Source organism: Gordionus sp. m RMFG-2023, chromosome 5 (genome assembly GCF_954871325.1).
Source record: "Gordionus sp. m RMFG-2023 chromosome 5, tfGorSpeb1-WG-v2, whole genome shotgun sequence".
In the NCBI taxonomy this organism is placed as follows: Eukaryota; Metazoa; Nematomorpha; class Gordioida; order Chordodea; family Parachordodidae; genus Gordionus; species Gordionus sp. m RMFG-2023.
This window is the reverse complement of record NC_088779.1, coordinates 1,629,279-1,653,883: the sequence shown is the minus strand read 5'-3', so window position 1 is coordinate 1,653,883 and position 24,605 is coordinate 1,629,279. Positions and strand designations below refer to the sequence as shown.

Below are 24,605 nucleotides of genomic sequence, written 5' to 3'. Positions count from 1 at the left end.
TAAAAATAAATTATTGAATCGCTAATGATAAGTAAAACAAAAAGTATCCCCAAGAGGTGTAACTCCCGTATTATGCGATAATTTTTTGGTATCTTTTTTTTTTAAAACAAATATTCATAATTATATTTAAAAAAAAAATTATATATATATATAACATAATATTCCGATATCCCCTCCCATTATTTACTACACTTACAAAAGGTTTTTTTTGTTTAAAAAAACAAAAAATACAAAACCATTAAATTTAATATTAAATTTTTTTTTTGACCATTATATTTAAATTTTTCTTTTTTAAAAAAAAATGTAATTTTTAATATTTATATATTAAAAAAAATAAAATTTATTATTACTTACCTTTTAAAATTATTTTAAGAGTTTTCCCCATTAAAATTAATAATAAATTATTATTATATTAAAAATTACATTTATATTTTTTAAAATTCTTGTAAAATATTTAGGTTGTTATAAAAATAAAGAATCAAAACAATTAATATAGGCAAAATACTATATTCCTTATAAAATTTCTTACTGGTGGCAAAAGAATATTCTAGATGATCACCGTCTTGATAACATGTATAAAGATAATAAATAGAATTATATATATATAAAATTTTTTTAAGAATTTTGATGAGAGAAAAATTATTATTATTCTGAGCACGAAAAAGAAATATTTTTTTTAAACACTACTTTATTATTATTATGGCATAAGCGTGGCAGTCAATGGCTTTAAGTAACCAGCCTCAGACATTATGATTCCTTCATTGAACTGAAAATTGGTATATACATGGAAGTTCCAACCATTGAAAAGGGCTAACTTGATATTCTAGTCAGGAGGAATGGTATGTGCCTTAAGCATCGAGACTTTGTTGATAGATGCTCAAAACATTTGTGCCATCTCTTACGAGCTAGATCTTAAGGCTTTTTGGATAAAATATTGAGTTAGCCATTTATAAACAACACTAATTGAAAGGTATTTAAATTAAATTTGTTTCGATGGTATCCCTCAACAGCCCACACAATAATCGACTAGAGCTGACTTCAATGGAGGAGGATATAAAGTATTTATGTCGTTGTGTAAACAGTATCACATTATAGATCAATACGTGGTGCCCATGCCCCTTATACAAATTTTTAAAAAAAAATTTCTGAAGGCGTTGCGGCAAAAATTTAAGGTAGGGAAGAGGTATTTTCCATGGCCGGAATTATATTTAAAATCAGAATTTGTAACTGAGCAATTTTTAAATTACGAAAAAGTATCGGATTTGTTTTAGGGATCCCAAACCGTAGTACATACCGGTTCGGGTTTATATAAAAAACCGTTTAAGGTATCCGTTCGGTTCGTAAAAAATAACAACATCAGTTTGATTCGAACAGATAAACCGGTTTAAGCTCATTTTTTTTTGTCACGCAAATTGATTTAGAATCAACTATAAAGGTTTATTTTTATTTATTTTTTATTATTAAAGTGCACGTTAAGAAATTAATGATAACGAAATGATAGCTATTTTATTATAAATTATTTATTTTCCACAACTATTCGAGGCTGTAAAATTACTTGTTTCTATTAGAATATTTTTTTTTAAAAAAAAGAGGTTACCATCAGGGTCCACTTAACCCCCTTCTACCGGTTTATCTGGTTCTAAACTTCGGTTAATAAACAAAACATGATTTGGAAAACATTTTTTTTAAAAAAAATTAATCTTTCTAAAGACTATTTCGCACAAAAAAATTATATCATTGTATACTTATTTATTGTTAGACGTGCTTCCAGTACTTTTAAATTTTTATTAGATCAGCTGGTTCTGATTCCTATCTTGGATTTGATCTCCGTTACGAAGAACCCGAGTTCTGGATGGTAACTAAGTATTCTAGGTATACTAGGGAATCAATATATTTTTTAGCAAGAAAGGTAGAGCTTGGACCTCCACTAGAAAGCAAGAAAAAAAATGAGGCTTACACAAACTATTTAAGCGCGTTTGAAGTTAATTTACTTTAAATTATTGCAATAAATATTGCAATAATTTTGCCTTATGATGGTGATTCTATGGAATATATAGCTAGAACTGAAAGACTACCTAAATTAACGTTTAATAACCATAAAAGACCTCCCCCCTTATATAAATATTTTTATAACTCGATTCTCTCCCTAATAGACTAGGCATAAGCCCTTATTAAAAAATATATCAATTCGTATACTCTAAGAATTATTACTAATAATTTCATTCATCGTGGATTCAGTTGAGCTTAGTTTTTTTTTATTGAAACTTAAGACAATCAGGACCTAACCTGAGAATCTATGGGCGCTGGATCGGCTGGTCAGCCTATCTCTAATCTCGACTAAAAGTGACAATTGGATTTTCTTTAGATTGCTCTGCTATTGATTATAGACTGCTTTACATACAAAGAAAAGCAATAATTATTTTATCTTGTGTATTTTAAGAATACCCTCATGCAATTTATTTAAAACTTATTTATAGAATCATATATATGTTAGCTTCAAAGTGTTTTTGGCGCCAATGTGTTGTTTTTTTCAACTTTAAATCATGTTTCTTTGAGCGCGTTTATTTAAAAATTTAAAAATCTGATTTTAACCGGAAATACATGGAATACCTATCTTAAGAATTATAGACAATATTGCTGTTAAACTTTTATGTCATTTATAAATTATATTTAAAAAAAATGTATGGAAAAAATTTATTATAAATTTTAAATTAAAGTTTTCTAAAAGTTCGCGGCAAAATTGTCTGAAATTTATTAGGGTAGGTATTTCCAAACATCAATTCTCAGTAAAATCATAAAATCAGATTTTAAATTTTTTAAAAAAAGGCGCTAAAAAATGTTATAAATTTGAAAAAAAAAACAACACATTGGCCGAAAAAACACATTCTTTCTTTCTTTCTTTCTTCCTTCCTTCCTTCCTTCCTTCCTTCCTTCCTTCCTTCCTTCCTTCCTTCCTTCCTTCCTTCCTTCCTTCCTTCCTTCCTTCCTTCCTTCCTTCCTTCCTTCCTTCCTTCCTTCCTTCCTTCCTTCCTTCCTTCCTTCCTTCCTTCCTTCCTTCCTTCCTTCCTTCCTTCCTTCATTTCTTTCCTTCATTTCTTTCCTTCATTTCTTTCCTTCATTTCTTTCTTTCTTTCTTTCTTTCTTTCTTTCTTTCTTTCTTTCTTTCTTTCTTTCTTTCTTTCTTTCTTTCTTTCTTTCTTTCTTTCTTTCTTTCTTTCTTTCTTTCTTTCTTTCTTTCTTTCTTTCTAACACTAAAGAAGGCTTAATATAATTAGAATATATTATTTAATTACAGAATTTAAATAGTTTTAATCTTAACATTTTCAATTATGAATTTTTTTTTGTCTCTAAAATATTTATATAATTTTTTTTGGGGGGTTTGGTAAAATGCTTAATTATTTTGCTATCTAGAATTTATTTTTTTTTAAAAAAAAATATGAAATGTTTATTGGCAAAAAAGAACCATTAAGTGGATCTATAGGAATGGTAAATTTAATTTTGTTTGAATTATAATCATAAAAAAGTTTTTATAAATTCTCTATTTTGTTTTATTATTAAGTTTGAAATATTTTTTGGTACAATGCTTTAGGTAACGTAATTTTTTTAAACTCCACTTGTATAAATTTTACCAATTAACCACAATTACTACTATACAGAAAACCTTATATATATATATATATAAATTTACTCATGGCACAAATTGTTATTATTTATTATGAATTCCTAATGAGTCAAAATAAAAATACATCTCCTCTTACTTATATTAATATCGTTATTATATATAATATATAAAACGATTTATTAAATTTTTGGTACTAAAATCAAGGATAATTTTTGTCCAACATTTTATTAAGTAACCAATAAATAATTTTTTGTTTTTTTTGTTTTTTATTAATATAAAAAAAATTTTTTTTTTAAAAAAAACAAGCCGCTGAAAAATTAAACAATCATTTTTTTAAAAAAATAAGTACTAAATAATTATTTATTATATTTTTTTTTTATTTTATATATATTTTTTTTCCGGGAAAAATCGAGAATTATTTCGCGCTAATTATCGTTCCAATAATAAATATTAATGAAATTATTCAGTTTTATTGATAAATTTTGTATTTTTTTCTTTCCTTTTATAATCGAATTATCATTAATAATAAAAAAAAAATTTGTAATCACTGTAATTGCAAAGTTAATTTCTGGTCGTAATCAATGACATATAATAATACCTAAAATGGCGATGCGTTTTATTAAAAGTGTACACATCAAATGAAAAACAGCTGGGGTTGCCATTTTGATTATCCTAAACGAGAGGTCAATTTATTCCTATGTGCTGACGCGAACTTTATTAAAGAATTGCCTGATCATCGAGATAATAAGGAGAAGCAAGTTATCAATTTAAAGAGTAGTTTTTAACGTGAGAAATAATAAACTATATGGGTTTACCAAAATGGCCCGTCCAGCTGATTTGCATTGAATGCATCGTCAGTTTTAGGTATTATTATATCTCTTCTCTTCTCTTCTCTTCTCTTCTCTTCTCTTCTCTTCTCTTCTCTTCTCTTCTCTTCTCTTCTCTTCTCTTCTCTCTCTTCTCTTCTCTTCTCTTCTCTTCTCTTCTCTTCTCTTCTCTTCTCTTCTCTTCTCTTCTCTTCTCTTCTCTTCTCTTCTCTTCTCTTCTCTTAAAAATTGACAATCTCGAAACACGTCATAATAAAATATCGAGATATACAAAATATTTAGGAGCGAATCTCATCTTATCTAATATCATATGATCACAGACCAACCCAAAGTGAGCTGACACTAGTTATATGGAGGATTTATTTTTTCTCGAGGATGCCAACAAACCTTGTAATCCAGATGTATAGTTGACTAAAAAATGGAACTACACCCTACCCAATTGAAGTATTTAGAGTGAGGTGTAGCTATTAATACTGTTGAAAATTATTTGTAAGCCATATTAAATCGGTTTGTAAATCACAGTCAAATTACAGAATTTAAACATTATACGATGACTCTTATTATAATAGTTAAACCAAATATCGTTCATGAATAAAATAAAAAGATAATTTAAATCTTCTTTGCGGATTGCGTCCAATTTTTTTCAATAATTTGTTCTGCGATGCGGGAAATGTAAATTTTTTTAATTTCCTCAATGAATTAAAGGTCCTTTTCATTTCTGTTTTTACTAATTGATAATGATGCCAAAATACACAGCAATTTGAATCAGAGTAAGCAATGCTTCCATTGAGTCTCTTGGACTTTATTATCTATTTTAAAATATCTTCCATACCAAAATTCTGAAATTAATCGACTTTTCAGATATATACATTTATTTCCCACCGAAATAAAATTTAACGAAATATTTAATTTTTTTTCTTCAAATATCAAGAATTTTAAAATAAGGATTTATGAGGTGAATAGTATTTCAGCAGCCTATGCTTGGTATCAACCTCAAGATATGAGTCAGTTCTTTCGCACTAAATTAGATAGAGCAAGTTCATTTAGTCACGAATCCTTCATTTGAAATGAATCAAAAATGTATCGAAAAAATTGTAATAAAACACTGTTAATTCATAAGTAGTAATCTTCAATTTGAGTCCACGTTACTCTTCGTTCACAGTTAGAGCGAATTCACAGAATATCATAGAAATATAATAATTTTACGTTCATTTTTGTATATTTCGTCGCCAATTCGCGCTAACTGTGATGCAGTGTTAGTGTCGTTAAAAAGCCCAATTTAGGTCGATTTTTCAAAACGGCACGATTAAGATTTAAGCTAAACTAATATTATGCGAGCATCAAGATTTGGCTAATAGATGTCCAAGCAAAGCATTCCTGCCAGCGAATGAGCTAAATCTTTACTTACACAATGTTTATGGTTTACAATCTTTATCGGGCCGGTTTTTAAAACCGATCCGAATTGCGTTTTTTAACAAACACTATAGTGAACTGAACTTTATTGTATTATTATTTTAAATATTAAGATCAATCACATAAAATTTTTTATTATATTATATATAAAGGTTTACCGTGATTATATGCGGGAGGGTGTAATATCATTTAATCTTGATGTTTTTATTGAGGTTAATCAAGCATTTTAGACTTACATAATGTTATTTTTGGTTATTATCTTAATCGGGCCGTGTAGACCGCGTTATCGTCGAAACGATTTGTTTGTCGTGCTAGTACTAGGCTCGTGATCTCTCAACGTACAATTTCACTTTCACCTCAACAATCACATAAACCTAAGTGAAATTCTTGGGCGATATTATCTCTATTCTTTTGCACAAATGTTTCGTGTAAAATTAAATAATATTTTATCAATACATTTTCAAATGTATTAAAAAATAATTGGGCTTTCGTAGAATTCTAATATTGTATCAGCTTTACGTGCAATATCCCATTCAGGCCATTAAGATATTTCGTCCAGGGCACTCAAAGTAGTCTATTACAGATCCAGAAATACTAGCTTCATATTCAAGTCTCCATTGTCGGGCATGACCTTTGCAGTTTCTTTTATCGTAACTCAATAAAAAAAAGTCTCAGAAATAATTTGATTCAAGAGAATTCGGTCCCTTTGGGATATCTGAACATTTCTTGCACTCTAGAAATATTCGCCCCTAATCACAGTTATTAGTAGAAATATATTAAATTAAAATATGCATTAAAATATGCTTTAAATTTTTGGCTGGATAAAATATTAAAATTTACAAGGATGAAATTGTAAAATTGAGAACAATTATAAAGTAAAAAATAAAAAATATATTGAATTATAACATTATAAAAAAAAGATTACAGTAAAATAAAATTATATAAAAAAAATAAAAAGTTAATAAGTAAAATTCTACAATCATCTCGAAAATATCCTCATTTGCATAGTCTATAATATTAAAATTAACCAACATCACATATAATATCGTAATAATTCTTCTAATTTGCATAAGACATTTTTTTTTAAATAAATTCATTTGAATAATCATAAAACAGAAATATTTTAAATTATTTTTTGACTTTTTTGCTCAAAATTTGAAATAGAAAATTCAAGAAAACTTTATATATTTTTTTTAAAGAGGGGGGAAGGTTCCCATACTGACCCCTCCCTCTCCGCCCCTCCCACCCCCACTCGATGGCTTTATCAATGTTGTTTACTAATTATTGAGAGGAAAAATCGGAAGAAATAAAAATTATTATTTCGATATTCAGGCTAATACGACAAACAAACTCTAACTAGAGGATTCATTTATTAATCGTGAGATCCCTTATTGGAGATTTTAAGTCACTCATGTGTCTTTGGTATATTCTAACGAAATCCGCAAAACACATCATTTCCCCCAAAATCAATTTTAATTGATATAATGATGGCTTGATGAAAAGAAGCCTTAAATTGCAGGAACATCAAGGGTTTGCCAAATACATCTCAATCAGATTCATCAAAAGCAAAAAGACTGAGATGTTAGGAGTATTATCTCGTTCCTTCTCTTACCTCAACTTGAGCAGCGATGATTACCGATACATATCCTCCCTCGGGAAGCTTAATTTCATACAACGACGGCCATGAATGTCTTTGATTCCTTCACCAATATCCCAAAATAATCAACTAATAGATGACGACTCTATGACCAGTTTGCCGCGCCTGGGCATACCATTTTCTTAACCAATTATACACTTGCAAAGAATGTAATCAGATCGCAGATTCTTTTAGACGCCATGCTCGCCATTGTAGATGCATATCCAAAATTAATCGAAACCAACAAAAATTAAGACACTTATTGCTACATTTCTCAACAAGTTAAAATCTTCCGTGCTATCTTGAGCCCAAGTTCAGCATAGATAAAAAACATCCTTGAGGGAGAAAAACTCCAGTTACATTGTATTGGGCAAAGCCTTGGTCTGGGTTTTTACTTATATAGACCCCTCTTGTCTCTTAATAATGTAAATTACCCTTTTTCAAATATTATATTTATTGGCATTGAACAAAAAAAAATGTCATAATTTTAAATAATTATTTTTGGGGAAAATAAAATACATATATATATAACACAAATCGAATATAAATTCTTCACCAAAAAAATTTGGACTTAATTAAATTTTAATTGAACTAACAACTTAAAAAAAAATATCTATAAACATTTGAATGAGCCTGCTTGTATGTCTTTCGCTTCTAAAAATTGTAATTTGATTCCACTAGTTATTAATATTTGAAGTTTTCGATTCAGGGGTGGAATAACATCTATCTTAGTGTTGATTTTTTTTTAAAGATTACTCCTATGGTCTCTATGAGTTTTTTTTTTCTTTTCTAAAACTCCAGTATATGTTATAAAATGAAAAATATCGCCTAAGAGATAGTTCTTTGTCCGCTTCTTAAAGCTTCTAATAATTCTGAATAAAAGATCGGAATGTGCGAGAGAATCCCAGGATTTAGGGTCAACTCATCCCTAGAATCATAAACATTTAGAACTATCTTGGTCTCACACTATCAATATCGACAGATATCCCACCGGAGTACACCGGAGTATTCTTATCGATTCCATTGTAAGCTTGATCTCCCACCGGAGTATCAATCCCGATGGATCTCCCAACGGAGTATCGTTATCAAGTCTATTTTAGCTTGGTATACATTGTGGTTAAACGGCCCCCGAGGTCACCATTATCCTAGCGCTGGCCCAAGAGATCGTTATCATCCTTGAATGGCCCACGAGTTCAGCTGGCCATTTTATTTGGTTTATTGGACAAGTAACCTAGCACCCGGCTGCCCAAGCCTCCCCGTGACCGGGGTGGCATTTCTCAGCTAAAAAAATCCATCTTATCATATGTCTGTAGTACACATCCGTCATCGAAGAAAAACCCCGATATTCGCTAATAATTAAAAGCTTTCAACACCAATCTTACTAACCACCAATACATAAAATAAAATTTTTATTCTTGCATATATATATATATAGTCGAATTAAATTTCCAGAATTTTTCGGTCTAAAAAAATTTTGAAAAATTGTTTTCTTTTTCCAACCCAAGGTCATCTTGGGAAATAGTTATAGCAATAAATATAAATAAGTTACGAGTTTTAATCGTTATAACCTAATTTATTGGCTGGTTAGATTATTAAAGCTAGAAAATAATTTTCTTTCTGCCAAGATGCGCCCCAGCTCCAGGTGCTGGTATGAGTGCCTCTCTAAAGACCTCCAGACATTTTTCTAATCGGCGCCTTGTGTTGGAATCGGCTGTGATTGTCTTGGTTTCTAGGTCTATGGGGATCCCCAGGTAGGTAATCCGTGGCGTAGGGTCTAAGATTGACTTCTCCGGAAAGATTTCTAGGCCCCAACCCTCCAGGGTGCACCTTAGAGATCTCCGTGATTGTCTTGTCTAGGTCTATGGGGATTCCCAGGTAGGTAATCCGTGGCGTAGGGTCTAAGATTGACTTCTTCGGAAAGATTTCTAGGCCCCAACCCTCCAGGGTGCACCTTTAAGATTTGGTTGAAACTTTGAATTAAAAAATTTATATAATGTTAAGCGTCAACGTGTTTTTTTCCCGGCAAATGTGTTATTTTTTTCAAATTTAAATCATGGTTTGAACGCGTTTATTTTTTTAAATTTTGAAAATCTTGTACCGGATATGTATTCCATCATGTTTTGGAAAATACTTGCCCTATGAAATTTCAGACAATTTTTTCCGCGAACTTTTAAACTTAATATAAATTATATTAGAGTTTTCGTATATTTTTTTATAATCAAATAAATAAATGACTCAAAGGTTAACTGCAATATTGTCTATCAGAGTTCAAGTATCTAGATCCTGTATCTAGATATAAAAATGTGGTATCTGTATATGTATCTAGATAGATTTTTTATTAAAATATCGGTATCTAGCTATTTTTTTTAGACGATGTGTCTGTATCTAGATCCATTAAAAAGTATCTTTTAACAACTCTGTTGTCTATAATTCATAAGATAGGTATTCTGAACATGATTCAAAGTTGTAAAAATGACATATTGCCCGGGAAAAAGCCATTGAAGATAACATATAGATATGTGGTACGATTCCCGCTTTGGTTAGGTAGAAGTACATGGGACTTTTAGCATAAAATAACTAACTCAAAATAATAGTTTTTTTAATTAGAATTTCGGTTATGAAATACTCAAAAATTGATTGTATATTTTTTTTTAAAAATACAGATTTGATTTTTAAAATTATGAATGTGACAATATTATCTTAATTTCTACAATATTTCAATGGGATGAGGGGGGGGGGGGGAAGGGGGACAGCCTCGCTGTGCTACGAACTCGGCATTTATGTGTTATTTAAATTTATTTATCATCATTTTTATATTTTATAAAAAAATTTATATTGATTTTAAATACATATATAAATTTTTTTAGAGAACAAGATATCTTTTTTTATTATGAATACTAAAAAAAAAATTTTCTTTTCCCATTATTTTTAATATATAAATATAAAAAAAAATCAAATTTTCATTTTTTTTAATATTTTTTTTTTGAATTTAAAAATTTTACAAAAAATAAAAAATTTAATGATAATTTATTAGTAATAGTTAAATATATATTACATATTACAATATTAATATTTATTATGATATAAAGACAAAATGTACTTTTTTAATATTAAATTTTTTTTCTAACTTTCAAAAATTTAATAATAAATTTTAAGTTTTTTTTGGACTCACTTTACAAATATTATAAATTTCGGCTCAAAAGTCGGCTTGAGATAATTCCTGAGCCGACTTGGCCAACTCATATGGCTCAATGAGCTTGAGTCGATTTTTCGACGCAAAAACTGGCTGAGTTTAAGGGCTAAGCCGATTTGGCTCAGCCGCTTAATAACACTACTCACGGCATAATATAGAATTCATAAATAACTTCTTTTTTTTTGAAATAAGAAAGAATGATTGGGAAATGAAAACCATTATAAATTATATGATCATGTAAACAATTTTTTAAATCGTAAACTGTCAGATTGAATAACTTCGTCTCGAAAAAAAAGAGATTGGCATGTAAATTTGAAAAGTAACACTTATTAGACTATTTATGATGGATTTTAAATCGACGTATTATTTTCACTCGGTAGGGGAGGATTTTGAAGAAGGGAGGGGGTGGGGGTTTAAATGCAATTACGTCATTGAATATAAGGAGGAGGGAAACCATTTTGATTATCATATACGGCATCCATATTTTAATTAAGTCTTCGGAGAAGGGTCAGCGCCATCTTGGGGGGGGGGGGTGGGATAGGTGTGTCTAAAGGGCTTAAAATGCCGGGAAATTAAAAAAAATCTAGTTTAACCTATAGCAATTTTTTTAATCATATTTATTCAAATCTTTTATAGGATCATTGTTTCAATTATATGAATATATTTTTTTGCCATTTCTACAAAAAAAAAATATTCAAAAAATATATTTTAAATAATTATTTATAATATAATATAATATATCTATTTACTTTGTTACCGATTATTGGCACCAATTCCTCAGAGATTTGTACCTCACAAAAGAAAATTCGAAATAAGAATTTAAATATTTTTTTTTGCGAAGGAAAATATTAAAAAAATATATAAAGAGATTATAAAAAATACAAAAATAATGTAAATCGAAGTCAAATGCGTCTAAAAATCAAGAGAATTAATAATTTTTATAAATATTATAAAAATAAAATTTGAGGGAAAAAGTATAGATTGGTAGGATAGATTGGAAAAGAAAGAGGTGGATGACATTTTGTTCAAAACTAAAAAAAAAAAATGGTGAAACATATGATAGGAAATAAATATATAATATAAGTTTAAAGGATAAATTAGGATCGGAGTTGAGAATAAAGATCGAACGTTATAAGTCATCTAGGTTACGATGAAGTAAAAAAAATAAGCTCACTATATTCATATATACAACAGACAGATCCATTCCTACCCCCTTCCGTTTCCTTCATTCAATAGAAGGAAAGAGCTGATCCTCGGGGCTTAACGGCAAAGCCATGGTCAATTTACCAAGATTACTTTTGGTTCAATATTCTGAGGGCCGACATATGACCTATTTGCTTTTATATCTGACAATCAATCAATCTAAAATTATATAGTTATAGAATCATATATTGAATTATATAAAAGATTTACAATGCCTTTGTTTTAAGAAGTAATTTAGTTGAGCTGTTACAAAGAGTTTTAAAGTTACCCATTTAAATGCGTGTAGATGTAGAGATTTGATAAAATCGGCAGAAATCGGTGAGGTGGTTCAGCGTTACTAACCTTAGAACCTGAGGTGGCTGGAACAGAAAAGTGAGAGAGGTTCAAGTGGAAAAGATAATTATGATTAAATGTATAAATGATAAGGACACAAAAAAAATAAATAAGTTATGCTGTAAGGGCTTATATAGAGACCCCCCCCCTCTTCTCCTCTTTTTTATTTTCCACTTAAAGATTGGAATCATGATCACGAAAAAAATGATTTTGGATTTTTCTTAAAAAAAATTCTTCAAATTTATCCACGAAGAAAAAAAAATGAAATGATCAATGATTATATATATTTTTTAAAAGATATTAATAAACTTAGCAAAAATAAGGCTTGAAGAGGGGAATGTGTTATACCACTCACGATTTTTTATGAAACATAATTATTTAATAAACGCATTAGCGAAATCATGAAATGATTGATGAAGCTAATTTAAAGATTTTTTTTTAAAATGAGAATTCTTCCAAAGAAGAAAAGAACACAAAAATAAAGGAAAAAATTAAGAAATTGTAAGAAAATTAAAGAAAAAAAAAGATAAAGAGAAAAGAAAAGAAAAGAAAAGATGACAATTTATTTTTATTTTATTTGTCCAAATGAAGTCAACACGAAAATTTTATGTACGACAAAAAATTAAATATTTAATATGACGAAAATATAAGTGTAAAATGATAAGAGTGAATCTAGCGAAGGTCTGTGGAAGAGAAGATTGCCATTGAAAAGACTTTGATAATTCGCTTTGGGAATCGCTAGAGCCAAGTCTAGAGTCTGAGGAAAGAAGCTTACTCGGGGATCGCCAGTAGGCTCACGGATGTTAGATTCTAAATCCTTGAAGAAGGATATTGCAAACTTACCCCAAATGATATTAATGTGATAGATAGAATAAAGATCAATTGAGAATGTCGAAATATTTAAAGTAAGTAAAAAAGGAGGACATTTTTTCTTTAAAATTTATTTCGTGGTCTTTGAGAGAAAAATAGTATTAGGACGTATCTTCCATCCTCAGGAGTACTCTTAATTCTTCTAAGAGCTGTCATAGTGTGACATTTATATTTTTACTATCATATGGATTTAAAAACAGTATATGAATGATCACCTAATTTTTTTTAAATTGGATAAAATATATTCTAAAAAATTCGAACAAAGGTAACAGAAATTAAGGAATAGAATTAAAGGTTAGAGAAATATTATTTGGGGTTAGGGAGTTAATATAATATTTAAAAATTAAACTGTCAAATCTGAATGATCATGTGGTTATGAATAGGCCAAAATTAAATTTTATATAAATCAGCTGTTGCATAGGCGATTTCCCTTAAATCTGGACCTAAATCTGTCCTTCACAATGCCTCAGATAAAAATGTTTAAGTTTACATTTCGCCCTAAGAAATTGTAATAAAACAGGGGGTAACTTCTTCGTTTAAGGGACACTGAAGATAGAAGCCGCCATTTTTTTTAAAAAAATTGCATATTTTGATCATATTCTTTCTTGTAATTCTTTTCTCGCGGACTAAATAAAACTAAAATTTGTTATTTTTTTTTTAAATGGGGATTCGCGAATAAGCAGCTTTAGAATATTAATTAGGTATTATTATATATTTATTATGCAATCTATTATAGTTTTATAAATTAATTGAATAGGGTAATTTATAAGTATGATATATGTCAGAGACCTGGCAGGACCTGCAAGCGAGAACCCGGGTACACGGACCGAGCCGGAAATTTTTTTTGTAAAATAAACCCGGCTCGAATCGAGCCGGGGCTAAAATAATTTTTTTTTTAAAATTACCAGCGCCGCCGTTTATATTATAAAATAAATGGATGAAATAAAATAATAAAAATATATTATTTAAAAATGGTTGTATAATCGAATAACAATAATACATCAACATTCTCATTCACTTCTCACATTTTTACCATAGCATTTCAAAAACCCGGAATTTTTATTTTTAAAAAAAAATCCGGGCCGGGCCCGAAAATTAAAAAAAAACCGGGCCGGGCCCGAAATTAAAAAAAATCCGGGCCGGGCCCGAAATTAAAAAAAAATCCGGGCTGGGCCCGAAATTAAAAAAAATCCGGGCCGGGCCCGAAATTAAAAAAAAATCCGGGCCGGGCCCGAAATTAAAAAAAAATCCGGGCCGGGCCCGAAAATTAAAAAAAATACCATCTGGACTTCTATAAATCCGGGCTAGGCTTTGCAATAGCAACCTTTGCAGATCTGATTCATGTATTTTCTATATTTTTATTTTTTTTTAAAAAAAAACGAAAACTTTTAACAGTTTTTTTTATTTAAAAATTTTCCCGGGGATTTTGGTGGGTATACTGGCCTCCTAAATGCACTCTCGTAGGTACGGATCTCTAATAAATGACTTGGGACATTGTATTTTTTAAAAAAAACGAGACTGCTATTTATTCTAGAAAACACGACACTTTTATTTGAAATCACTTAATTTTTTTTTAATTATTATTATATCGATCGCAGATACGCTAATTATGGAATGACAAGTATGATATCGACCATTTCCGCATTTAAATTGATGGTAATAGTGCATCACTATTTGATACGCGTCAAGACGCAAAGCGAGACCGCTAGCGTCTCAATATTCCCGCGAAGCAATGGATCGTTGATACATCGGTACGCTCAAAAATTACGGGACCAGAATGATTATCAAGTGACGTTGGAGCTAAAAAAATTAAAAAAATTTAAAAATCTACCGAACAATCAAAGAGTTAACAAAAGCGCTCAATCAAAAGAATTATTTACTGCCACACCTACTGAAACATATCATAGATCTGGATACTACGAGAGGAGTGTAAATAATGGAATAATTAAGGGGCCACTTTATAGTGATCACCCTATGAAAAGGAGATGGCTATCCGATCCTAACTCCTCGGCATTCTTCTCGGAGAAGGAATCCAACTCCATCATTTTTAATTTCACCGACGATTATTTCGAAACCGATTTTGATTCCAACGTGTCTATCCTGGATTTTCACGGTAATTCCTTGGACTCGTTTGATAATTATTCGAGCTACATGAACATTTCAACTCTATCTTCCATTCCACAACCCTACGAACTTTGGCAATTTATTGTGATAATAATACTCACGGTTCTCTTGTCGACGGTCACCATAATGGGAAATTTACTCGTGCTATTTTCGTTTGCTATAGAAAGGACATTGAGGCAACCGACCAATTATTACATCGTTTCTCTCGCCATATCTGATTTGATTATTGGCGTTTCCTCCATGCCTTTCTATTCGCTTTACTTGCTGGTAGGAAGCTGGCCTCTGGGAGAGATTCTTTGCGACCTGTGGCTTTCAACTGATTACACCGTATGCTTAGCTTCGCAATACACGGTATTCTTTATAACCCTAGATCGTTATTGTTCAGTTAACATACCGGCTAAGTATAGGAATTGGCGCACTCCATTTAAGGTTAAATTTATGATCTACTGCGCTTGGGGTATACCGATCTCAATATTTTTCATAGCCATTTTCGGTTGGCAGTACTTTTTTGGAACACGTGGTGTTGAAGCCGATCAATGCTACGTGCCGTTTAGAGATAATCGAGTATTCAATACCTCACTCATATTTTTCTATTATTGGTCAACATTAGTGGTTTTATTATCGCTCTACGCAGGAATATACAAGGTGGCTTACGATTTGGCGCAAAAGTCGATCGAAAAAGAGAAACGAGCTAAGGCGATAGTTCAGAATGCGTTGCTGAACAAGAAAAGTATTAGAGAGGGTACTTCTAGAAGAAGAGCATCGAAAACTAAATACTCTAAAGAGGATGGTCTATTGAGCCTAAAAACGTCCAATAACGTCGTACATGAAACTACCAGTTTTTCCAAGGAGGAGAAAAGAGAAAAGGACAAGTCAAGTAGCATTTCCTTTCCTTCAGACGAATCAGATTCCGACGAATTTTCGGAGTCCGGAGACGTGGCCATTACCAAAGGTCATCAAAAGGATAAAAACAAGATATCTAAATCGGGTAGGTCTAACAAAGCGAATAAACCCCATAGGAACGAAAAGAAACACGCGAAAACTGAACGCGAATCGTATTCTCTAGAGAAAAAAACTACGCCAATGACGTTTAAAAAAGAAATAGACGGGCTTGCAGAGGGGCTCTTGTCCAAATCCGATGCTAAAAGTGAGACGCCTGACGTTCGCGTAATTGAGAAAACCTGCAAAGTTGAAAAAGTCGACACCATGACACAAACCATCTTGTCCTATTCATCCGTCACAACCCCGACCCCTCGTACCCTATACGAAATAGAGGCGAGTCAACGGTTTATCGGAATAACGAATTTAAATATTTACATAACCACGAACACGCCTACTCTAACCGACTACGATATAATGAGCGAATCCAATAATATCCGCGGAAATAATTGCCTACAAAAAAATCCGGTATTAATGATCCAAGGCGTTACTTTTGAAGATACGGATAAGATCTGCAGTAAGGACAATAAAATTAAGGAAAGTTTTGCCGAAGGTTTCAAAAAGAATTTCAAAAGACCAAGTACCACTAAGGATAGAAAAAATTTATTCCTACCAGGTTTGAAACAAAGTTACGAGACCCCTGGTAAGTTATTTAAATCGCCTGTCCCAGGGTCACTTTCTTTTCAGTCTACTAATACAACTCTAACCCCACTTACACCCTTCGTAGAAGATATCGCTCATTCGGATAACACAAAAGATACGTTTCTATCCTCTTCGGTAACACCTTCTCTGGTCGATACCAACGGTGGTAAGCACTTGGGTGACAATGAACCGGGAATTGTTAGGTTACCCAGTTCTCTCAAGGAAAGACGTAACAAATCTCAGGGGAAAGCCAAAGACGCTAAGACTGGCCGGAGAAGGAATAGTAGCATGTTTTCTTCGTTCAGCGTCAACGCACCTCAAAATATGGCATCGTCCAGTGTCGAAGCTGACGAAGATAAGATGGACAAAGGCATTGGGAGTAAAATAGTGGCCTATACAAAAATAAATGGCATCGGCAAGAAGGGTGAGAGACGCAAAATGCTAAAATTCGGTAGGAGGGAGCAGGAAGGAAGCGATAGAAAGAAATCCAAGTCGGAAAACAGGGCCCGTAAAGCCTTGAGGACTATCACCTGCATCATGGGAGCATTTATTCTGTGTTGGACTCCTTATCACATATGCGAAACCATAAGGGGGTTCAACCCAGACTTTCCCATAAACACTCATTTTTATAATTTCACCTATTGGCTGTGTTACCTCAATAGTCCACTCAATCCATTCATGTACGCCTTGGCAAATCAACAATTCAAAAAGACTTTCATTCGTATATTAAAATGTGATTTTCGCAAAAGTTAAAAAAAAGAGGAAGCAAACAATGACATTTTATTTATTTATTGCCCTATATATATATATTATTATAGTTGATGTATGATGTATAATGTTAATAAAATAATTAATATTATGAATTAAATCTATTTATTTCGTTAATATAAAAAAAAAAATACTATTCTAGAACTAGATTCACGATTTATAAATGATCCAAAATCAGCTGGGGCAATCCATCTTGGGTGCCCGGATTTGTATCTAACTACGTATCAAAATTATTGATGAATGAATGATAAAGAGTATAGGCCATGTGTTATTGATTGATTAAAAATAAACCTGAATGGTTCAAATAGCGTGAACTTCCTACACGCGACTTACGTAGCGTTTTGTTGATATATTTTAAAAATTAATTTTTAGCCCTTTTAAAATACAATAGGTTTTCTCTCTCATGAATCCCAAATATATTTTTATGATTATTGATGCAACATGTAGTGGAATAAGAAACCCTAAAATATAAATTACTTTCCACCAACTGTATCAAACATTTAGGGTGTGTGGCAATTAGTGTCGTTAAACGGGTCAATTTTAGCCGATTTTTAAAAACCGGCTAACCGAATATTTTATCTAGAAAAATAATTATGCAAGCCTAAAGATTTTGCTCAAAGATGGCACATAGGACATCTATTGGAGAAATCTCGACGCTCAGGCAATTTCCTGGTTGAGTTAGCCGTTTTTAAAAATCGGCTCAAACTGACCCCTTTAACAAACACTAGTGGCAATACCGTAAACATATTTGCAAAACATATTCAAATAGTAACAATTTTTAGGGCAAATTTATTATTAATGAGTAAGATGTCTCAAAGTTGGACGCTTTGTTGATCGGTTAATAAATAATTGAAAATGGGGAAATAGGATATAAATTACATTTATTTTTCATTTTATATAATATAATAATAAATACAATAAGAATGTAAACGTATCGAATCATACATAATTTTAAAAAAAATTTAGTAAGTTTTAAGGGTGCAATTCCATATCTTGGGGTGTTTTGGGAAAGGAATAATGAATTCTTCTCTTGATTTCCTTGGGATATTCTCCCGTAGTCTTCATATGATTCCAAGCATCGAGGTATTCGTACGGGTAAAGTTTTTCCATCTAAAAGAAATAAATATTAAATGCGTTTTAATAGGTTTAAAAGGTATATAAAAAAAAATAATAAATAATGCATGGGGTAGGGTAATAAATATTTTACCCCCTCCCCCCCTCCCACCATTTTAAAAACTGTTTTTATCTCGCTCAACTTATTCATATAATGCCTTGATATTTTAGACATTTATTTAAGTTAGAGAGTTTTTTTTGCGGGTGTCCAAAGTTAAAGCAAAATGGCCTCTAAATACGACATTCCATATTAAAACTCTTTATATTATAGATGATGGCAAGTAAATTATAAAAAATTCCAAGACAAACTTCAAATCATTTTTTCTTCCTATTCTTCATTTAATAAAGTATACTTTGATTTTGACTAAATTTAAAAAAAAATTATCCCATTTATCAAGTATAACACTCTAATCTAACTCCCGGAACACCCATATAAAGTTTTTACAGATGGTCGCAAAAGAAAAACCTCATAAAAAACTCTACTACTCAGTGCTATTTATAAAAATGGTTCTAGAACCTAACCCAAACCTAATGTATTTTTAAAATAGAACCAAATAGAATTAATGTTTGTTCCTTTTAAAACCGTAAAATTGTATGGAAGCTGATACAGATACAAGTTCTAAAAAAAGTGTATTTTAATAAGACTTAATAAAAATTTCAATTTTTTTGAAATATATATATTCGTCTACTGTCCTAAATATCAAAAAAATATAAATAAATTAATTTATCAATTCTAAATGAAAAAAATTTTACATAACCTATTTTTAATAAAAAAAATATTGGTGGTCTAAATCATTTTTTTTCATAATTTACAAAAATTTATTTATATTTCAAATTATAATAAGCAATGGGCAGTTACATTACTAATAATGGGGAAGGGAAGTGTAAAAGTAATTTGGTAAGAATTCAAAATTTTGAGGCTAGGAAGATCATGGCGGTCAATATAAAGTGAATCACTTCACCAATTTATTTTTAATAAAGCCTTGTGAATTACAGATAAGTTGTTCTTGACCTTGGATATCTTCTTAATTTTTATATAATTTAACTGATGTATAAAAACATATTTAATATAAAAGTTTCTGGTGGTTCTTATCATAACAAGCAAGAATCTTCAGTTTGTTTGAATAATATATTTGGTTAAAGGAAAAATGCAAAGATATTAACCAAACATTCTGAGGGCAAGTTTTCAATTCCCACAAACCAAAAAGTAATATAACATGTAGGAATCTGAAAATCTCCATCTAAGTAAATGGTATTATTTTATATTTTTGTATTATAAAATATCTTAATTCTATTGTATAGAATTTTTATGGCGTTTTATTTTATAGTTATTTTAATTTTATCTTATATTGAGATAAACCAAATAAATCTTTAATAATAAAAAAAAAAGGTTGAGCCTGACATAAAATTATTTATATAGTGGCCCAAATATAGATATTAATTTCTTTTATATTTCTATTATTTAATATTTATCATTGAATTAATAGCTAGATCAAGATAATAATGCAAAATGCACCTTTTATGATTTAAAAAATAAATATTCTTTACTTCTAACAAGAAAAAAGAAGCAAAATATGATTGAATCACAAAGAACAAAAATTTAAAGGGTACATATATATTATATATATATTGAGTGCCAACAAAAGTGATAAACTTAATTATAGATGACACTTTATAATAGGGTATTCAGTAGAAGAAATGTTAAATTTATCATTATATTTTTTTTGTTTAAAAAAATGAAAAATATTGATATTTTTTGTTATGTTATTTTATAATTCGTTTCTAATTACAAGTTTATGATTATAACTATAATAATAAAAATGATATATATTAGTGCAAAAAAAATAAAAAATTTATATCATGTGGGTGCAGTTTAAAAATTTATTTATAAAATAAATTTATTAATTATTAAAATTTATGAAATCGAGTTTGAACGTATAATATGTGAGAATCATTTTTCTTTTACCTTATCTTCCTATAATAGAAGTTATCATGCAATTGAAATCTAATTTATTTTTATAAAATTTGATATCCCTTAAAAACACATATTATTTCAGGTTTTCCAACTTTTAATTATTAGATAAGTTACTCTTATATTATTTTTTAATAAGAAATCAAGGCTGTAAAGATATGTAGTTTTTAAACTTTTCTTGAATTATCACATTTATTTACGAGGAGATATTGAGGCTGCATTGATTTGTAAGTTACTCAACTTGAAAATTTAAATATTGATAATAATAAATAACTAATATTTATTCGTAATCAAGCACTTTGAATACTTTAATTTACAAAGGAGAATTTTGGACATTTTTCATTATTTTTATTAAATTGTGAAAATTTATAAATTTTGTGGTTTTTTAAAAATATATTTAGGACATAACCTTAAGATAATTAATTATTAAAAAAAATATACATATGAATGCTAAACATTTATAATATTTCCAAAATTCTTATTTAAAATGCAAAAGATATTGAAAAAAAATATACTAAACAATTAGAGTCAATAACAAATATAATAATAGATTTTAATAATTTTCCTTGGGTAGTCAAAAAAAGAGATTTTTTGTATGTAATTAATAAAATTAGGCAGGCCCATAGCAATGGGGGACAGAAGTTCAGGAGAAGGGATTGGACACTCCCAAAAAATTTTGACCACCAAATCTGGCCCCTCAATAAAATTTTTGGCCCTCAAATTTAAAATAATATTTTTCTCTTTTCACTTAAACCCAACCAACGAGTATATAGAATGACAATAGGACTCCTTTGCCAGACCAAACCTCTATCATATGCCATCTACATTAAGAATGGTTAGGAACAGTTCTAAGCTTGTTATTTACCAATGAAATTGTCATTGGTCATCAATTAGGCTGTAATAAGTAGAACTAAAGACTCCAATAAAATTGGTGGGGAAAACAGCCAATTAATAATTACCCCCCCCCCCTTAGAAAAATCGTGTCTATGCATATGGTGCTGCCAGATTTAAATTTTATATACTACTAACTGTATTATAAAAAATATCAAAATACCATAGTTTAAAAAATAGTACTTACTGCAGGCCACATTAATTGATAAGGAGATGCAAGCCAGCATAAAAAGCCAAATCCAAATAGAGAACCCCAAGAGTATAACATTACTTTCCACCTTATAAATATTTGATAAATTTAGTTTAATAATTTATTATATACCATCCACCTACAGGAATATAATTGGGATCAATACGATCTGATGTTAAATTCCATGTTATATGAACCTGTTAATAATGTATTAAATTATTGTCTCAAAGTTAAAATATTATTTAAATGTATTGCATTTTCTATGATAGTAAATAAACATATAAGTTTACATACTGGCTCTTTATAATCCCTATACAAGTCTGTATTCCAGGAATAATATGGATCTCTAGCTTCACCAGCAATCAAGGGCAAATTAGGATAATCTCCTATACCAAGCCCATCATCAGGATAAGGTTCATAATCTTCATATATAAGTCCATATCGTTTTGCAGCTTTTTGCCTTTCAGCCTTAGTCTGTGGATATGGTCCTGGACTATAATCACCTTCTAATATCCAAATAATAATGTATTATTTGATGCATTTATATAATTCTTAAACAAAATTACTTATAGCCCAAGCAACACTAGTTGGTCTATAACCTTTGGCAGTTAAGAATTTGTACTTTGAAAACTTTAGAACTTTTGTGCAAAGCAACATTAATTTGTTTTAATGAAACAGCTGTACATTTACAAATTGAATGACATGTATTAAATAATCAAAATATTTCTGTGATATCGTCGTTATACTACGGTTTGTCTATAGCTATAATATAAATTCAGATTTGCTAAATAATTGAGGTCAAAGGATCTAAGATCATAGATTTGATCCTAATATTGGTAATTTACCTGTATCTATGATTTTCTCTTAAGTTGGATCGTGTTTGCATTTTGTTATATATATATAATATATAGAAAATATAAAACGCTTTAGTTTTATAGAGCAATAAAAGATCTATCAAATTTGAACATCAATATTAAGCAGTTTATAAAACTTGATAATAATAAAATATTCGTAAAAATTACTCAAGCTAAAATCAAATTACTTCTAACTTCCCCCACCCTAATAATTCTACGATACCTCAAGATACACAAAAGAAATTAAAATTCAACACAAAAGTATTCAACAAATTATTTTTTATTAATTGGAATTAAACTTAAAATAAAATAAACCACTTCTCTCCACTTAAAGTAAGTGTTTAATCTGTAATTCTTAGGTAGAGAATTTTTCTTTGCTCAACTTTTTTTAATCTCGGTTAATAGACGAAATTAGCAGCTTTCGGACTATTGTGCGTACATACACATGCGGCCTGTTTACTAACAGGTAAAGGGTTCCTTATTGCCTTTTGCTTAATATCCAGTTTGATGGAAATGAAGAATATAACTTTGTTCTTGTACAACACTAAAGGGCTTAAACGTTTAAGTGCGTGTCACGTAATCCAAACTGCAGTATGAACATAGCGAAGCGTTCACCTAATATATCCTATAAATTAAAAATACATTTAAAATTAATTTATTAGATCCCCATTTTCAATCATCCCATTTTTTGTAAGTATACGATTACAAAACGGATATATCTAAAGCTAACTAACCTTATCTCACATCAAGCCTCGGTGAACCAGTTAATAAGTGATCAATAAAAATAAGTGATATTTTTGGATGGTCAGTTTATATGAATCCATTATATAACTTTTTTTAAAAAAATAGAATTATCCACCTCGTCTATTAACTATTATTAAGGAAAAACACAATGTATGTGATAAAAATACATCACTTTTTGCACAGAAAAAAAATATAATATGCGACTTTAAAAGAATGCCTAAAATAACAAAATTAATTTGTTTCATCTTCAATAGGAAAATAAAATTATTTAAAAAAAGAGTGCCAAATACTAGTTCAAATTCAAATTCCTTTTAATTTCTGATAAGCATTTTATCTGGTAAAGATTTATTTCAAACTTAATATATTTCATCCCTGTACAATTTTCGAATTTAAGATTACCTTACCTATTTAAAATAATATTCATTTAAGTTTTTAAATGGCACTTTCACAGCTTTTCGATCTAGATAAACTGTTATTATATTATATATTAGTGATCTGCATCGGGCCTAATTTTTCAAGCCAAGCCCGAAATTTTTTTTAAAAATTTGTCGACCCGACCCTGCACGAATTTATTTAAATATAGAAATTAATTTTTTTACTCAAAATAAAAGGCATATGTTATATGTCGTTTAATTTCGATAAATAAAATCAAATATTTTTGTTTTACATAAAAAATTCAATATATAAATTGACAAATTTAAGATATATTTAAAAAAATTTCTAAGGTCCGGTCATAATTTTTCCCGAACCAAATTAATTTAAATAGAATTAGGCCCGAGACCGGCCCGAAGCCAGTCGGGTACGAGCCGGGCCTAACTTGCAGATCTCTATTATATATAGCCATAACAAATATAATATATAGTTTATCTTAAATTAAATAATATAATGGTATGTTTGAAGAGGCAGGGGGAGGGGTTGTCGTTGGGGTTTCAAATTTGTCAAATCTTTTATTCAATTTTATATATAATATATATATGTCTTCTGAAAGTTTAATAATTATATTAGTTAATATACTAAAATTTTACTAGAGCCTTTTTTTAACATAGGGAAAAAGAAAGGGTTTACTAATCCATAATGTCAATGAGATCTATGTGGGTTACGTCAAGAAGGATGGCTTCTTACTCACTTATTATTTTACTCATCAAATTGAGTGAACGATAAATGAGTCATATAATATATAGAAACCATAAGCAAATAAAAAATAATAAAATGTATATTCGTGATTATATTTTCGAGTAACCTAAAATTAAAATATTATTTCAATATATAAA

At 29.7% G+C, this 24,605-nt stretch overlaps 2 protein-coding genes across 2 annotated transcripts; one reads left to right on the top strand and one right to left on the bottom strand.

Moving 5' to 3' along the window:
- The first annotated feature begins 479 nt into the window (after positions 1 to 479).
- Positions 480 to 17,591, top strand: LOC135930537 (probable muscarinic acetylcholine receptor gar-1). Its single transcript, XM_065467344.1, has 2 exons — positions 480 to 573; positions 14,696 to 17,591. The coding sequence occupies exon 2, from the start codon at positions 14,712 to 14,714 to the stop codon at positions 17,553 to 17,555; it is 2,844 nt and encodes a 947-aa protein (XP_065323416.1). The 5' UTR covers positions 480 to 573; positions 14,696 to 14,711; the 3' UTR covers positions 17,556 to 17,591.
- Positions 17,592 to 18,381: 790 nt separating this feature from the next.
- Positions 18,382 to 22,439, bottom strand: LOC135929805 (NADH dehydrogenase [ubiquinone] 1 beta subcomplex subunit 8, mitochondrial-like). The gene is made up of 5 exons (XM_065466527.1): positions 22,303 to 22,439; positions 22,031 to 22,242; positions 21,869 to 21,933; positions 21,734 to 21,824; positions 18,382 to 18,680 (listed from the first exon to the last, which is right to left on the bottom strand). The coding sequence occupies exons 1-5, from the start codon at positions 22,391 to 22,393 to the stop codon at positions 18,543 to 18,545; spliced, it is 597 nt and encodes a 198-aa protein (XP_065322599.1). The 5' UTR covers positions 22,394 to 22,439; the 3' UTR covers positions 18,382 to 18,542.
- Positions 22,440 to 24,605: the final 2,166 nt, after the last annotated feature.